At 47.9% G+C, this 14,595-nt stretch overlaps 1 protein-coding gene across 1 annotated transcript in view; it reads right to left on the reverse strand.

Moving 5' to 3' along the window:
* Positions 1–376: 376 nt before the first annotated feature.
* The window catches only part of LPCAT4 (lysophosphatidylcholine acyltransferase 4), a 33,473-nt gene continuing 19,254 nt past the window's right edge, over positions 377–14,595 (reverse strand). Inside the window, exons 2-14 of the mRNA XM_083581553.1 lie at positions 11,967–12,109; positions 11,631–11,851; positions 9,137–9,249; positions 8,978–9,038; positions 7,589–7,647; positions 7,092–7,126; positions 6,909–6,963; positions 6,122–6,204; positions 5,213–5,338; positions 4,179–4,317; positions 2,968–3,066; positions 1,927–2,083; positions 377–999 (exon numbers count right to left, since the gene is read on the reverse strand). Coding sequence (XP_083437679.1) covers positions 842–999; positions 1,927–2,083; positions 2,968–3,066; positions 4,179–4,317; positions 5,213–5,338; positions 6,122–6,204; positions 6,909–6,963; positions 7,092–7,126; positions 7,589–7,647; positions 8,978–9,038; positions 9,137–9,249; positions 11,631–11,851; positions 11,967–12,109 — 1,449 coding nt within the window. The 3' untranslated portion in view covers positions 377–841. The remainder of the gene's footprint in view (positions 1,000–1,926; positions 2,084–2,967; positions 3,067–4,178; positions 4,318–5,212; positions 5,339–6,121; positions 6,205–6,908; positions 6,964–7,091; positions 7,127–7,588; positions 7,648–8,977; positions 9,039–9,136; positions 9,250–11,630; positions 11,852–11,966; positions 12,110–14,595) is intronic.

The raw sequence follows: 14,595 nt of genomic DNA on the forward strand, positions 1-14,595 counted from the left end.
GCACTGTGGTTGCTATTGCTGCCGTGCTGCCCTTCCTCCTCCTAGCATGCAGTAGCGATGCGACCAACCAGAGATCAGGTGAGCAGTGATGGTGTCCCATTATGCCAGCCACTGGACAATGGTTGAGGCAGTGACTGGCAGTGCCACCCCCTGGATTGGTTGCAAGTAAGAAGGCAGGCAGATGGGGGATGGCTGAAAGCAGAGAGAGTGTATGCTGGGTCAGTGTTCCACTTGCCCAAATGGACCAACTTCCAATGTTTGAACTAAGAACCTTAAAACCTTCAACTAAAAACCTTGAAACTCAAGGTCTTCTTCTGCACCCACAGCCCAAACTCCTTCCCCCAGTCTTAGCAAACAAACAAAATCAGGAACCACCTTTGTTTTAAAACTGAATACATATATCTTTTTTTTTATTATAGAGATATAGATATTTATTTTATATATAAAATAGCACTTTTTATATTTTACAAAACAGAAAATAAAACGAAAAGCAACAGTATCTCACCCTTCCATCCTTCCCTTCCCATTGTCAAACGAACAAAACAGAATATCAACAACGTAAGATAAAATGATATAATTAAAACATAACAAAAATAAAACTTTTAAAATAAACGGAGAGAAGCCCCAATCCCCAAAGAACTTGCGGCTGTGATTCCCCGGTTACGGTTGCCCTGAGATGGGGGTGTCTCCGCCCCCCTTTGCCTAACCACCGTGGCGGCAGAGAGCGAGCAAGCGAGCAGGAGGGGCGGGGTCTGCGTGGCCAAGGATGTGGCATGGCTGTGTGTGTTTGTGTTTGTGTGTTTCGTTGTATACACATGGCTAAAGAGTTTTCAGGGGGTTTTCAGTCTGCCTTGCTCTTGGGAGGGGAGGCAGGAACGCCATTAGCATAGGTGGGTGGGGGGCCAGGCTTGGACAGAGTGCACGCCACAGGGGGGCGCAGGTACGTGCTGAAGAGGCGGGCATAGTCAGGGTGGCGGAGAGAGAAGTCTTGGAACTCATCTGGGTAAGAGAGAAAAAGGAAAGCAGGGTGAATATTTTACTTCATTGATTAGCTTCATATACCACCCTCCATCTAAAGATCTTGGGGCAGTTCACAAGATAAAAACCACGAGATAAAAAGCACAAATAAGGAATATCAGTGTAAAGTGGTGTATGGGTAGCCCTAGGAGAATCCCCTGGCATCAGAAGTTGCATCAGTATGGACCAGGCGCTGACACCCTTTCGGGACCCATGGGCCCATTTGCAAACCTGAGAAACTCTTGTGGGCTCGCCCGACCGGGCAATCTGACAAACATTGCAGCTATTCTACCAGCTACAGCAGAATGCATCTTTCACAACAAATTTCAGCAGGGAGGGAGAAGATGACTCTGTAGGCGCCAGCGACAGATGCCATGTTGGACATCCTGGGGTTGACACTTCTTCCTGCAACTTTTATCAACCTCCTTACTTTTTGCCCCTTATCATAGCTGTCCCCAATCCTTTTCCATAATCATTCCCATAACCCTCAATCTCCACATTTCCAGAGGGTCTTCCTCGTCATTTTCCCTACCTGAGCTGACCAAAATCAACAAATCGCACTTCTCATTTCATTTCTACCCAATCAGCAACCTCTTTCTTTTTGAATATATATTTAATGCACATGGCTTCCCCCAAAGACTCCTGGCAACTATTGTTCACCCACTCAGAGAGCTGCAATTCCAAGCACCCTTAACAAACAAACCACAGTTCCCAGAATTCTTTAGGGGAAGCCATATGCTTAAAATATATGGTGTGGATGAGACCCTGATCTGTACCCACTTCCTAGGAGTCTTCAAAACCCAACACCCTTCTTCCCCAAAACTTGATGTTAATGTGCCCTTCATTTACTCGACATACGACACCCGTCACGCCTCCCCTTCCATGCCCCGCTTTTATGAGGGATCTCACCTAGGGTCAGTCCATCTTGGCTGTGGTCCCCACAAAGTCGACTATAGAGTTCGGCCCCATCTGCACCTGGTGTGCCCAGCAGGAGGCGCAAAATGGCGCAGAATCCATCTTGGCAAAGCCGACTGTTCTCTGTCTCACTGTCTGTCTCCGTGAAGAGCTGGCGTTGTAGAGAGGGGTGTGCATGTCAGGAACACAGATATGAACTCTGAATGCAACATTGCATATAATGCCCTCTTTCCCGCCACAGCAGAGGCTCCTCCCCTTTAAACCTTTGGTTTGGTCCACTTTGCCCCAATCCCCGCCCCTTTCGTTCTATAGCCCACCCAGACCGACAGAGACACGCAGCCATGTCTTCCATCGCTCAGATTAAAGGTAAAGGTACCCCTAACCATTAGGTCCAGTCGTGGATGACTCGGGGTTGCGGCGCTCATCTCGCTCTATAGGCCGAGGGAGCCGGTGTTTGTCTGCAGACAGCTTCCGGGTCATGTGACCAGCTTGACTAAGCCGCTTCTGGTGAAACCAGAGCAGCGCACGGAAATGCCATTTACCTTCCTGCTGGAGTGGTACCTATTTATCTACTTGCACTTGACGTGCTTTTGAACTGCTAGGTTGGCAGAAGCTGGCACCGAACAGGAGCTCACCCCGTTGCGGGGATTTGAACCGCCGACCTTCTGATCGGCAAGCCCTAGGCTCTGTGGTTTAGACCACAGAAGCACGCAGCCATGACTTCCATCACTCGGATTAACCCCTTTCTAAACTCACAATCCCACTTGTGCTTCACGTAGACAGAAGTCCTGTAGGGACCACCCTAGAACTCCCCTCCCTGAATGCTTCTCCCCAACCAAGATGCTGAGAAAAATGGCTGGGGGAGTGGAATGCAGGGGGGAGGCAACAAGCCAGAAGGGCTAGGCATCACCCCATACCCTCTAGCCAGTGCCATCGAACTCATTGTTTAGATGTTTAGCAGAGAACTGGGTTTCTCTGTCTCCATCAAATCACTAGCTTGACTTTCTCTCCATCGAACTCAACCACAATGGTTACCTTAAAAGCACGAAACATCAGTTCTTGTGGTTTGTGCTCTCCTTCCAATGCCTCTAGGGCTAGGGCCACTTCCCGGGAGTCCATGTTGCCATCGGCATCCTGGGAAGAGATATAAGAAGGAGAGGACTAAATGCATTGCACACTGAACCAGATGTTCTCCTGGCTCAACTTTAACCTCAAAAAGTAGCGACAAATTAGGCAGGGGGCTGGATTACCTTAAAATCACCTTTTTTGTGAAGCTGTTCACAGCCATAGCTCACCCCTGTTTCACTGTTATTTCCCCCATTCTGTTTCCCATAAGATTTTGGCTATGTGCAGGCAAAACAAAGGGCAAGTTAGGCCTACGTAGCTAAGACAATGGCGGCTTTTCCAATGCAGATCACAATGGCCAATCTTAGCCAATCAGGGAGCACATTAACAGTGATTTAGAATTTTTGCAGCCATTTTCACAAAGCATCTCCCCTTGTTTCAGGATATTCATTGAATACCACATCTTTCCATGTCCTTTCTATTTTGGAAAGGCAGTGTGGTGCAGTGGTTAGAGCGTCAGACTAGGACTAGGACCTGGGAGGCCAGGGTTCAAATCCCCACTTGGCCATGAAGCTGACGCTGGGCCAGTCATGGCCTCTCAGCCTAATCTACCTCACAGGGCTGTTGTGGGGATTAGATAAGGAGGGGGAGAACCACTTTGATCTCCATGGAGAAAAAGTGGGATATAAATGCAAAGAGTAAAACGCATCATTATTATTTATTAAATTTCTATGCCGCCCTTCATCCAAAGATCACAGGCTGGTTTACAATATTAAAACAAAAAAATAAATACCATAGTAACAAACAAAAAACAATAACCCCAACACGTTTACAGTGGTACCTCGGGTTACAGACACTTCAGGTTACAGACACTTCAGGCTACAGACTCTGCTAACCCAGAAATAGTACCTTGGGTTAAGAACTTTGCTTCAGGATAAGAACAGAAATCGTGTGGCGGTGGTGGGAGACCCCATTAGCTAAAGTGGTACCTCAGGTTAAGAACAGTTTCAGGTTAAGAACGGAAATCCAGAACGAATTAAGTTCTTAACCAGAGGTACCACTGTACTTGCTACATTTGCATACCGCCGTCCTGCCAAAACCCTCAAGGACATTTCGCATTTAAAACACTGACTTGCGATTGCACAAACCGCTTCTGTGCTTTCCCTCCTGCTCCCACTTACCTGTTGGAAATAGGTGCAGAGCCCTTCGACATCCTCAGGGCAGGCCAGCCCCAGCCAATGAGCCAGCTCCTTCGGCCCTAGCTGCCCTGATGCACCAGCAGGCAAGGAATCCAGCTGGCTCTTGACTCCCCCTGTCGGGCTGGAAGGGGGGGAACCAATAAGGAAAGCAAGGTTTTCACATTTACCGTAACAAGTACAGTCACACCTCATGTTACGTTTGCTTCAGGTTGAGCGTTTTCAGGTTGCGTCCCGCGGCAACCCGGAAGTACCGGAAAGGGTTACTTTCAGGTTTTGCCGCTTGTGCATGTGCAGATGCGCAAAATGACGTCACGTGCATGTGCAGAAGCGGCGAATCGTGACTCACGCAGGCACAGACGCGGGTTGCATTCCTTTCAGGTTGCAAACGGGCCTCCGGAACGGATCCCGTTCGCAACCAGAGGTACCACTGTACCCTTCTTCTGGATTTCCCCACATGCTTCACTCTGCCATGGATGATGAGGGGGCATGTCCGCCCGTCGCGAGAGGAGACTGAAGGGAAAGTTAGCTGCCATCAGAAAATGGCAACGTGGCATCCTGGGCACCACCGCTGCTTTGACCATCATGCTTTGGCTGGCCCTGATGTGGGACCCTCTCATGCACTCTTGAACTAGTGGCTTTCTCCTGCCAGTGACGCACAGCCCTTGCTGCGTCAGAACATCTGCTTTGCACATAGAAGGTTCTGGGTTCAATTCCCAGCATTTGCAGACAGGGCTGGGAGAGACTGGGGAGCTCTGCCAGTCAGTGTAAACAACACTGAGGTAGATGGACCAAGAGTCTGATATGAGGCATCTTCCTTTGCTTCCTGTGTGTTCCCAGCCCCCCCTTCCTTTTTTTTAAGAGAGAACAGACTCATCTAGACCAGTGTCCTTTTGCTCAGAGTGGCTTCCCGGGATCTCAAGCCAAGATCTCTCCCAGCCCCTACTTCCTGATCCTTCTAACTGGGGATGCTTGGAGCTCAACCTTCAACCTTCCTGCACACAAATGCGGCCTCTCACCTGGCCTTCCGAAGCGCTTTGCCCAACTCCCAGATGCGTGGTTCCAGGGCCACTCTCAAGCGCCCCACGACGGTGACTGGAAGGTTGCCCACAAACTCGCAATCTGTAGCTGGGATTCCCAGGGCTCTGGCCAAAAAAAAAAGGGAGAAGGGGCAAGAGACAAAGGAAAGGAGGGGGGAAAAAGGTCTAAGTAGCAAATTGAGGCCTCGCCTGATAAGAGGAGGGGTTTCCCATCAGCTTGCGTCAAGGGCCAATGCTGCAGTCACACTTCCTGCCCACAAACATCCTGATCGTCTCCCCCAGACATTAACCACCAGGGACTTGAACCAGCTCCCTAAGGGTGGTGGGTTTTTTCCCTGCTAGCAGAAAAGCCTCTCTCTTTCTCTTTATTTTACCTGCTGCTTCTTCTTGTTCTGACTAGAGCTACCACGTTCCCCATTTCCCTCCGGTTTAAATGCTCACAGTCCCTGTGGCTGCTTCTGACACCTTTCAAGCAGCAGAAGTTTCCACACTGTAATAAAGTGGAATGGAGGACTTTTGATTGTGTCCATGCAATCTGTGGGGCTGTAGTGGGGGGGAGTGCCCTTGATTTGGGGCCTGGGTCTAGTTTTTTCGCCTCATCTCTTCCACACAGCCACTGCCTCTCCTCCTCATTTCTGGGCCTCTTTGGTCGTATCCGTGCCACACACAGAAAGCACATCGCTTCCCCTCAAAGATTCCTGGCAACTGTAATTCCAAAGATTTCTGGGAACTGTTAAGGGTGCTAGGAATTGTCGAAGGGTCACCTTCACTTCCCAGAATTCTTTGAGGGGAAGCAAGGACTTTAAACAGGATTCCGCCCCATGCCCAGCCTACCAAAGTCCCTCACTCCCCCAAAACTATGAAGACCTGCTCCCTCTCCATACTTACTTGGCCATCACTTTCTGGACATTGTTAGCGTACAGTGTGGGGTTCACAGCCTCCTCAGCGCTGGGCTGATAAACTGGGAGGAACTGAAAATGACAGGAAGAATTATGAGCCCAATCGGGGAGAGATGGCTTGCTGTGGGTCTGATATGCGATTAAGAGTTGGGATGGTCCACGAAACCTCCTGGGAAGGAAAAAAAACCCACAGCTTTCCCCCTACTTTCTTTCCCCACTCTGCTAGGACTTCCCACCCCCCATTTTTCCAGTAGGAGAGAAATTTCAGGGAGCCTTTACTTAGGAGTGAGCTCCACTGAAAAGTGGGCCCTGTCTCTGAGTAAACATCCTTACGATTGCTCTGTACATTGCATGCCATCCCTGCTGCTAAATAGTGCATACTATGCAGTTAAAGTAGTAAAATGAGTTCACCTTTGGCAAATGAGTATTGCATATATTTCAATTCCCCTCCTCAAAAGTTCCACCCTGTTTTCCATAGAAAAAAACAGCAGCAAAACATTTCTCCCTCTCTACGGCTTCAAATTTTCCAGAAATTCCCATAATTGCGTATGATAAAAGAGTTATACCATGTTAGTGGTGGGGATGAGGGGTGTTGAAAAACTACTCCCTTCAGAAATTGGAGTGGGTAGCTAACTGAATCTGAACTTATGGATTCTGACTCTGAATCCTAAAGAGTTCGGGCAATCTGAGACTTTGCATTAGGAAGCGTGGCACAGTAGGGGGCGCTGCAGTGCAAAAAGAAAAGGAAAGGAAAGGAAAAAGAGACATTTCCTTACCTCTACTTCCACTGTTGTGCAGGGTTGAGATGCTGTTAACCAGATGACTTTTAACCTGAAAGGACAAAAATGGAAGGTGACGCTTGGCTACAAACCGAGCCCCCATCGGCCTGCAGCACACCCCACCCCACACATAAATGCACACAGTGTTCCAGATTTGACGCCCCCTAGTCAGTTACTCACACTCCAGGTCCTCTCCATGCCCATGTCGTCGAATCCTATAAAGAAAAGAAGCACTTTTAAAATAATATCTAGGGAGGTTTGTCATGGCATCGAACTCAGGTGCACAGCTGTATGCATGTGCAGAGGAACTGAAATACAGCCTCTTCAGCTGCCTCACCATCAGTACCTTTGGGAACATCAGCAATGGAACGATGCAAAGCCAAAACATGGGGTCTATATAGCTTAGCACCAACTGATAGTGGTTCTCCAAGGTTTCAGACAGGGAATATTTCCTAACCCTACCTGGAGATGTCAGGGATGGAAGCTGTTTAATGTTTGATGTTTGATCATGTTGTTAATATTCTATTGGGAGCCACCCAGAGTGGCTGGGGAAACCCAGCCAGATGGGCAGGGTATAAATAAATTTATTATTATTATTATTATTATTATTATTATTATTATTATTATTGCCAACCAGATGTTCTGCCCACCCTTCCCTAATGTTCTTGTAGACTCACCAGAGAGTTTGGGTATCGAATGAGGACCGGCTGGATGGGGACACCAGATATGAAGGCACCTGAGGACGAAGAACACACACCCTCAAGACTTGCTCTTGTGTCCTTCGTTTCATTCTTTTCAAGTCACTTTTAATTTGTGTACCGCCTTTTTGTATTGCTATACACAAGGCGGTTTTGCGAGCTGAAGAAACAGCAAAATAGATAGCAAAGGCCACACACCTAATAGCAATCTGACCCAATACTGTAAATATATATATATAATAAAAACGTAACTTACAAATAAACAACTTATATCAATTAAAGCAATATTAAATAATCCTTTGCAATATAACAGTAAACAGAAAACTTAAATGTCTGCAATTTAAGTTATTATTTACACTTAACACTTAAATGTCTGCAAATTAAATTATTATTTGCACCTACACAGTTTACATTTAAGATTACAGTCGTACCTTGGATTTGAAATGCCTTGGCTCCCAAACAAATCGGCTCCCAAACAATTGAAACCCGGAAATGAGTGTTCCAGTTTTCAAATGATTTTTGGAAGCTGAACATCCGGCGCTGCTTCCGCAGCTTCTGACTGGCTGCAGGATCTTCCTGCAGCCTTTTCAGAAGCTGCGCTTTGGTTTCCGAACGTTTTGGAAGTTGAACTTGCAAGGTACGACTGTACAATAAAGAATTGCTAAACTGCCAAGAAAACTCCATGGACAAAAAGCTTGACCAAACTGCAGGAGGAAGTGGAAGACAGGAGTGCTCTGGTCCATGGGGTCACGAAGAGTCAGACATGACTCAACGACTAAACAACAACAAACTATAATCAATGAAAATAAAAGCAAGTCATCCTATGGGTGGCTGAAGGTAAACCCAGGCTGTGCCCCCATTTTTGCTGGATTGTCTGCCCAGGTGGCGCTGTGGGTTAAACCACAGAACCTAGGACTTGCTGATCAGAAGGTCGGCGGTTCGAATCCCTGCGATGGGGTGAGCTCTCATTGCTCGGTCCCTGCTCCTGCCCACCTAACAGTTTGAAAGCACGTCAAAGTGCAAGTAGATAAATAGGTACCGCTCCAGCGGGAAGGTAAACGATGTTTCTGTGCGCTGCTCTGGTTCGCCAGAAGCAGCTTAGTCATGCTGGCCACATGACCCAGAAGCTGTACGCCAGCTCCCTCAGCCAATAAAGCGAGATGAGCGCTGCAACCCCAGAGTCGGCCATGACTGGACCTAATGGTCCAGTCTCCAGGCCCAGGCTCCAGGCCCAGTCTCCAGGCCCAGGCTCCAGGCCCTTTCCCTGCCCAGCATGAATGAGAGGAGTAGAGTTCCTACCACAGCTAAAATGCCCTGCACCCACTTCTGTCCACAGGCTCATCTGCCCAGCTCCCCACAGGCTCTTACCTGGTTTAAACTTCAGTAAGGCTTTCTTGTTTGAGCAGGTTCCCTCTGGGAAAAAAAGTACCTGCAAACAAGAGAAGGGGAAATAAAGCAGATTATCTTACTCAGGGACCCAAACCGGTAACTCAGGAATGCAAACTGCAGCTCCTGTAAAAACCTTACTTGCGGCCATTTCCCCTGGGAAGTTGCCCGTTTCTTCACTTCCTCCACTACCTTCTTGCGAGAAGCCGGATCGTGACGCGAGACCAGGATGGCCTGGTTAAACCTCAGCAGGGCTAGTGGGGGTGGAAGAGAAAGAGAAATGGGATTTGGAAGAGCGGGGTGGACTTAGGGGCATCCCTGGGTCGTTGCCAGACACCTCAATCCTGGTAATTGGCCTAAGGAAGCTTTCCCTAAATCTGAAATCGCTGTGGCGATCTGAACGAGTGTTTCATATGAAGAGCCCAGCTGGATCAGACCAAAGGCCCGTCTAGCAGAGCTTCCCAGCTTCCCCAGAAGTCTTGTTTTATTTTAATCAACTTATTTAAGATCTCTGGCCCACCCTTAGCCACTAGGTCCCAGGGGAGGTCCTGGTGACACAGTCATATATTTATCCTTTAAAAGCAAAACAATGTATTAAAAACACACACAATAAAACAAACTTGTTCCAACCTGAATAGTGTAGATTCAACAAAAGAAGCACATCCCAGTACAGTGGTACCTTGGTTCCCGAACGGCTTGGCTCCCAAACAAATCAGCTCCCGAACGCCACAAACCCAGAAATGAGTGTTCCGGTTTGCAAACATTTTTGGGGGGGAGCCGAATGTCCAATGCGGCTTCCGATTGAGTGCAGGAAGCTCCTGCAGCCAATCGGAAGCCGCGTCTTGATTTCTGAACGGTTCCAGGAGTCGAACGGACTCCCGGAATGGATTAAGTTCGACAACCAAGGTACCACTGTAAATACTTTACTGTCGAAGTAATCTTCAAGTTACAAGGCAGGAGATTCCGACTAAACATCGGGAAGAACTTTTCTGACAGCCAGAGCTGTTTAACAATGGAACGGTCTCCCTCGGAAGTTGGTGGACTCTCCAGGTCGCCACTTCCCATGCTTCTGGCAGTGGCAGAACTGCCAAGAGAGCTGTCTATTATAAGAACATCAGGAGGGCCTCCTGGATTAGGCCAATGGTATTCATAAGCACTGCTGCCTCTGACTGTGGAGGCAGAGCACAGCCATTGAATTGGTCTCCAATTTCTCCATGAACTGGTCCAATCCTCTTTTTCGAGCCTCCCAAGTTAGTGGCATGCAGTGTGGTCTCAACACCTTAGAGAGCCTCATGGAGGTGGTCCCATCGAAAGCCCACCAGCGAGGCAGGAAAGGGACGTCCACCGCCCACCATTGTTTCTCAGCCCCTTGTTTATTATTATATGGTGCTTTACTGACACAGACATTACGAGGCATTCTTTATTTCCCAAGCACCTTTCCCTCCTAAGCCGCCCGATCTGCTGAAATTAAAGTCTTTGCCATCAAAGCTTCAACACGAACATGGAGTTATCCAACAGTAAAAACCACCCCCTTGCCAACCCTCCTCCCCAAACCTTGAAAAAGTTGAGATTTTGGGAGAATCAGATGAGTGAGTATACAAAACTGTCTTAAAGTGAGGGCCAAACAAATTGTCACAGGGGAGCCACATGCATTCATTCACGTATCTGCTGTGTTTACATTTAAAGGCCTTTCTCTCGACACTTCCCTGAACAGAAAATGGATTGGGAAGACCAAACCAACCTTCCTCACCTCACCTGAATATGCTTTGTAATTTGAAGCTCCCCCCCCCCATCCCAGGAATGAGACTGGAAGTTAGTCGGACTGAGGAGAAATTTGCTTCACTAGGAATGACACGGGGCAGGGCAGCACATAGGATTTATTCCTGCTAACCCATACACATCATTTCATGAAAAAAGAGGCTCAGCCCATCCTGGGGAATAAAATGCCAGGAGATGAGACAGCTGATATGGGTGTAGCATTTACAATGTTTACTTAGGTATGGGAAGACCTGGGCCCCACCTGCACTACACATTTGAAACGGTATCGTGCCACTTTAAACAGCCATTATTTTCCCCAAGGAATCCTGGGAAATGTAGTTTACCAAGTGCTAATAGACCCCCCTATTCCCCTCACAAAGTGGTGCTACAGCCAACCGCTCTTCCTAGAACACTCTAGAAATCACAGCTCTGTGAGGAGAATTGGGGTCTCCTAACAACTTTCAGCAGGGGTGCAGAATAAAATATGGGGGGGCGCAAAGGTAAGCCCCACCCCACATAATCGATCACATGATATGGCACCCACCCACCATTTGAATGGCAACTTGGGGGAGGGAGGCCCCCTCAAATATTTTATTGGGGTGTGGGCAAAGGGACCTCGGTCCCTAGCAGTTTGCTCCTATGACTCTCAGCATCCTTAACAAACTACAGCTACCAGAATTCTTTGTGGGAAAGTCGTGGCTATCGAAAGTGGCATAGTACAGCTTCAAATGTTTAATCAGATGGGGACCTCGTTTCAGAGGCATTGCTCCGAGAGGGCTGCAGAGCAACCTCTTCCCGCCGATGGTTTCCTGTTTGCAAGGCCGCCCCATTCCCTTCCCTCCCCACAGCCCTGGTCTGTTGTGCTGGAGTCACTCACCTCCAATGACGGGCACGTGGAGATTTTCGGTGCGAGAGACCACCTTAGGGAGGTCGCAGGGCAGCAGGATGATGGGGTCAAAGAAGGTCGAGTGAGGGGCCGCCACCAGGATGGGCGCTTCCAGCCGTGAAGCCCTTTGACCCCGGACCCGTATCCTCATGAAGCCCAGCAAGAAGAACATCAGGCGGCTCAGGAAGTAGACAGAACCGTGAGAAACTGTGCTGAAAAGGGGGGAGAAATGGGGAGGCAGGAAACAAAAGGAAGGGGCATTAGGAGAGCTGAGCACAGCAGGGTCCAAAGGTCCAGGCAACCCACGGAGCGGGGCCCACTACTTACTTTCTCCAACCAGAAAAGGGCTCCTGGAGGGTCTCCTCCGGCAATCCCACCACCTGGAGCAGCGCAAAGGGCCAGATGAGGAACAGGACCACGAAGGCCAGCGCGACACGGATCGGGGCCAGCACAGCTCCCAGCACATAGAACTGCAAAGAGGCAAAGTCAGAGGGAGGCACGTCGTAAGAAGGCAGCCCAGGTCAAGTCCCTTGTGTCGGGCTGTTTTTAGGAGAATATAGGAAAATCATAAGACCGGAGGGAGCACCAAGAGGTCCTAAAGACCAGCCTCAGGTCAGTCTCTCTCCCTGCATGAGGAACCCGCCTCAGGGATAGGCATCACCTTAAGTCTGGGGCGTAGATAGGGTGGGCGTGGGGGTGTAATATTAATATGCTTATTAAAATCTCCAGATCTAAAATTGTAAAATGGAATAATTATAGGGGGATTTGCTCTGTTGCTTGTTGGTTACGTACATAAAAAGGATGATAATACACAACATTGTGAAATACACTTGAAAAAGTAAACAAAACAAAAAAAAAAGGAATTAGAAACTGCAAAACCCTCTGAGATGCAGAGGGTGCTAAAAGCAAACTGCGGAAGGCAACCTCAAAAAGACTGCTGAATTTATTTTACTCAAGGATTTCAATGCCACATTTTGAAACAAGGCATTTCCCCAAGAGGGCTCTCAGTTATTTTTATTATTATTGTTATTTAGAATCGTTTCCACACCGCTTAATATTTTAAAAATCTGTTTAAATACAACATAAAACAAGACAATTGTAGAGTAACACTGAGATACCAAAAAGGAAAAAGGAAAACAGCATTATAACAACAGGAATTCGATAACAACAGAGTCAAATCTTGTGGGTCCAGGGAAAGCCTGGGCAAAAAGATACAGTGGTACCTCTAGTTGCGGACTTAATCCATTTTGGGGTGCCGTTTGCACCCTGAAAAGTCCGCAACTAGATTGCCTGTTCTGTACATGTGCGTGACGCGATCGAGCGCTTTTGCACATGCGCAAAGCGCACATATCACTTCTGCGCAAGCGTGAAGCGCACAGATTGCTTTTGCACATGCATGCGTGGGGAACCTGGAAGTAAACACTTCTGGGTTTGCCGCATTCATAAGCTGAAAGTCCGTAACAAGAGCAGAACGCAACTAGAGGTACCACTGTACATCTTTACAAGACGGCTGAAGTTCGATAACTGGTGGGTGATGTTTAGCCTGGAAAAAGCTGAACCATGAGCCCAGGATCAGTCAACATGCGAAGCCAAACCGTGGCTTAGATCAGTGCAGTGGAGGGAGAAACAAATTGGCTGCATTCTCCTCTCCAGGAACCTGTTAGCTCACACTAAACTATGGTTCGGCTTTGCATTACACACAACTTGGACCTTACAATGGCAAGTGGCTGACCCAGCTAGCTGATACCAGAAAAGTTCACAGCCAAGGGACAGGAGGCAGGCAGGCCAGTGCTGGTGGGCAGCTGCCGGGGTGCTTGGCTCCTAGCAGCCACCCAAGGATGCTGGGTGCTGCCGCCAGCCCAGCTCAGGCATCTGACCTCTCATTAACAAAACCATCCTTGTTTCACTTTGTGAGCCATAGGAAATTATTTCTAATAATATCTCATGCTCCGACTTGCAGGCAGGCTGTGCGGTTGGCATCGAGTTAGGCTAATCACGTGTACTCTGCAGGGACCACCAGCCCTGATTTGCACGGATTACAGCCCCGGCAAAACGGTGGCATCTGCCAGGGCACATGTTAGATTTATTCAGTGTCCTGATGGTGAGCCATACTGCCAGCCCGGCTTTTTTCATCTGTCCCTTTGGAACCCGGTAATGACTGGATTTCAATCCTTCCTCCTCTTTGGCCTGATTCCGTGCTTGCTGACAAAAGGACAATCCACAGAGCCTGTCTGTCTGAGCGAGCGATTCCACATTTTGCGAACAGAGAAGCTGAATTCTGAAATCCGGTCTTAGTTATTCAATTTAAGAAGAGTTTCCAGGATATTTCCTTAGCGTAAAAATGTATTCTGCATCTGCTTTCTCAACCTGCCCTCCCGCTACCAGTTTGTGAGATACGTGCTCAGCCACACACTCCAAAGTGTTTCTCTGAAGTCTTAAGGTTTGGAGACTTATTTCTGTTTAACAAAACAGCAACAAAACTTAAGGCAGAGATTCCCAAGATGTTGAATTTGCTATGCACAACAACAAATTCCACACTTCAGGGGCACAATCATGGAACTAATGATTAGTGTGTTGGTGTTGTGTGTGTGTGTGTGTGTGTGTGTGAGAGAGAGAGAGAGAGAGAGAGAGAGAGTCTGTAGAGTCCCCAGTGATTGTTGTAATGCTATAAAATAACACTGCAAAACTGGATTTAGAATTTCTGCAAGAACTCCAGACTTCAGTGAAGGGTGGAATGTTTAGCTAATTAATTGGCTAGATGAAACCCCCATGAAAACCCTTTCAATTAACTCTGATAAAAGCATTCTTGATTAAAAGGGCAACACATTTTTTATATAATTGTTTCTAATAAAAGAACTTTAAAAATCTGTAGGTGGCAGGCTCCATCACTGAAAAGGCAACCCCCCCGTCCCTGAAAACACCCTATTTCACATAGGATGGCATGCATCTTCTAAGA

This window comes from Podarcis filfolensis, assembly GCF_964270895.1.
Source record: "Podarcis filfolensis genome assembly, chromosome: 13".
NCBI lineage: Eukaryota > Metazoa > Chordata > Lepidosauria > Squamata > Lacertidae > Podarcis > Podarcis filfolensis.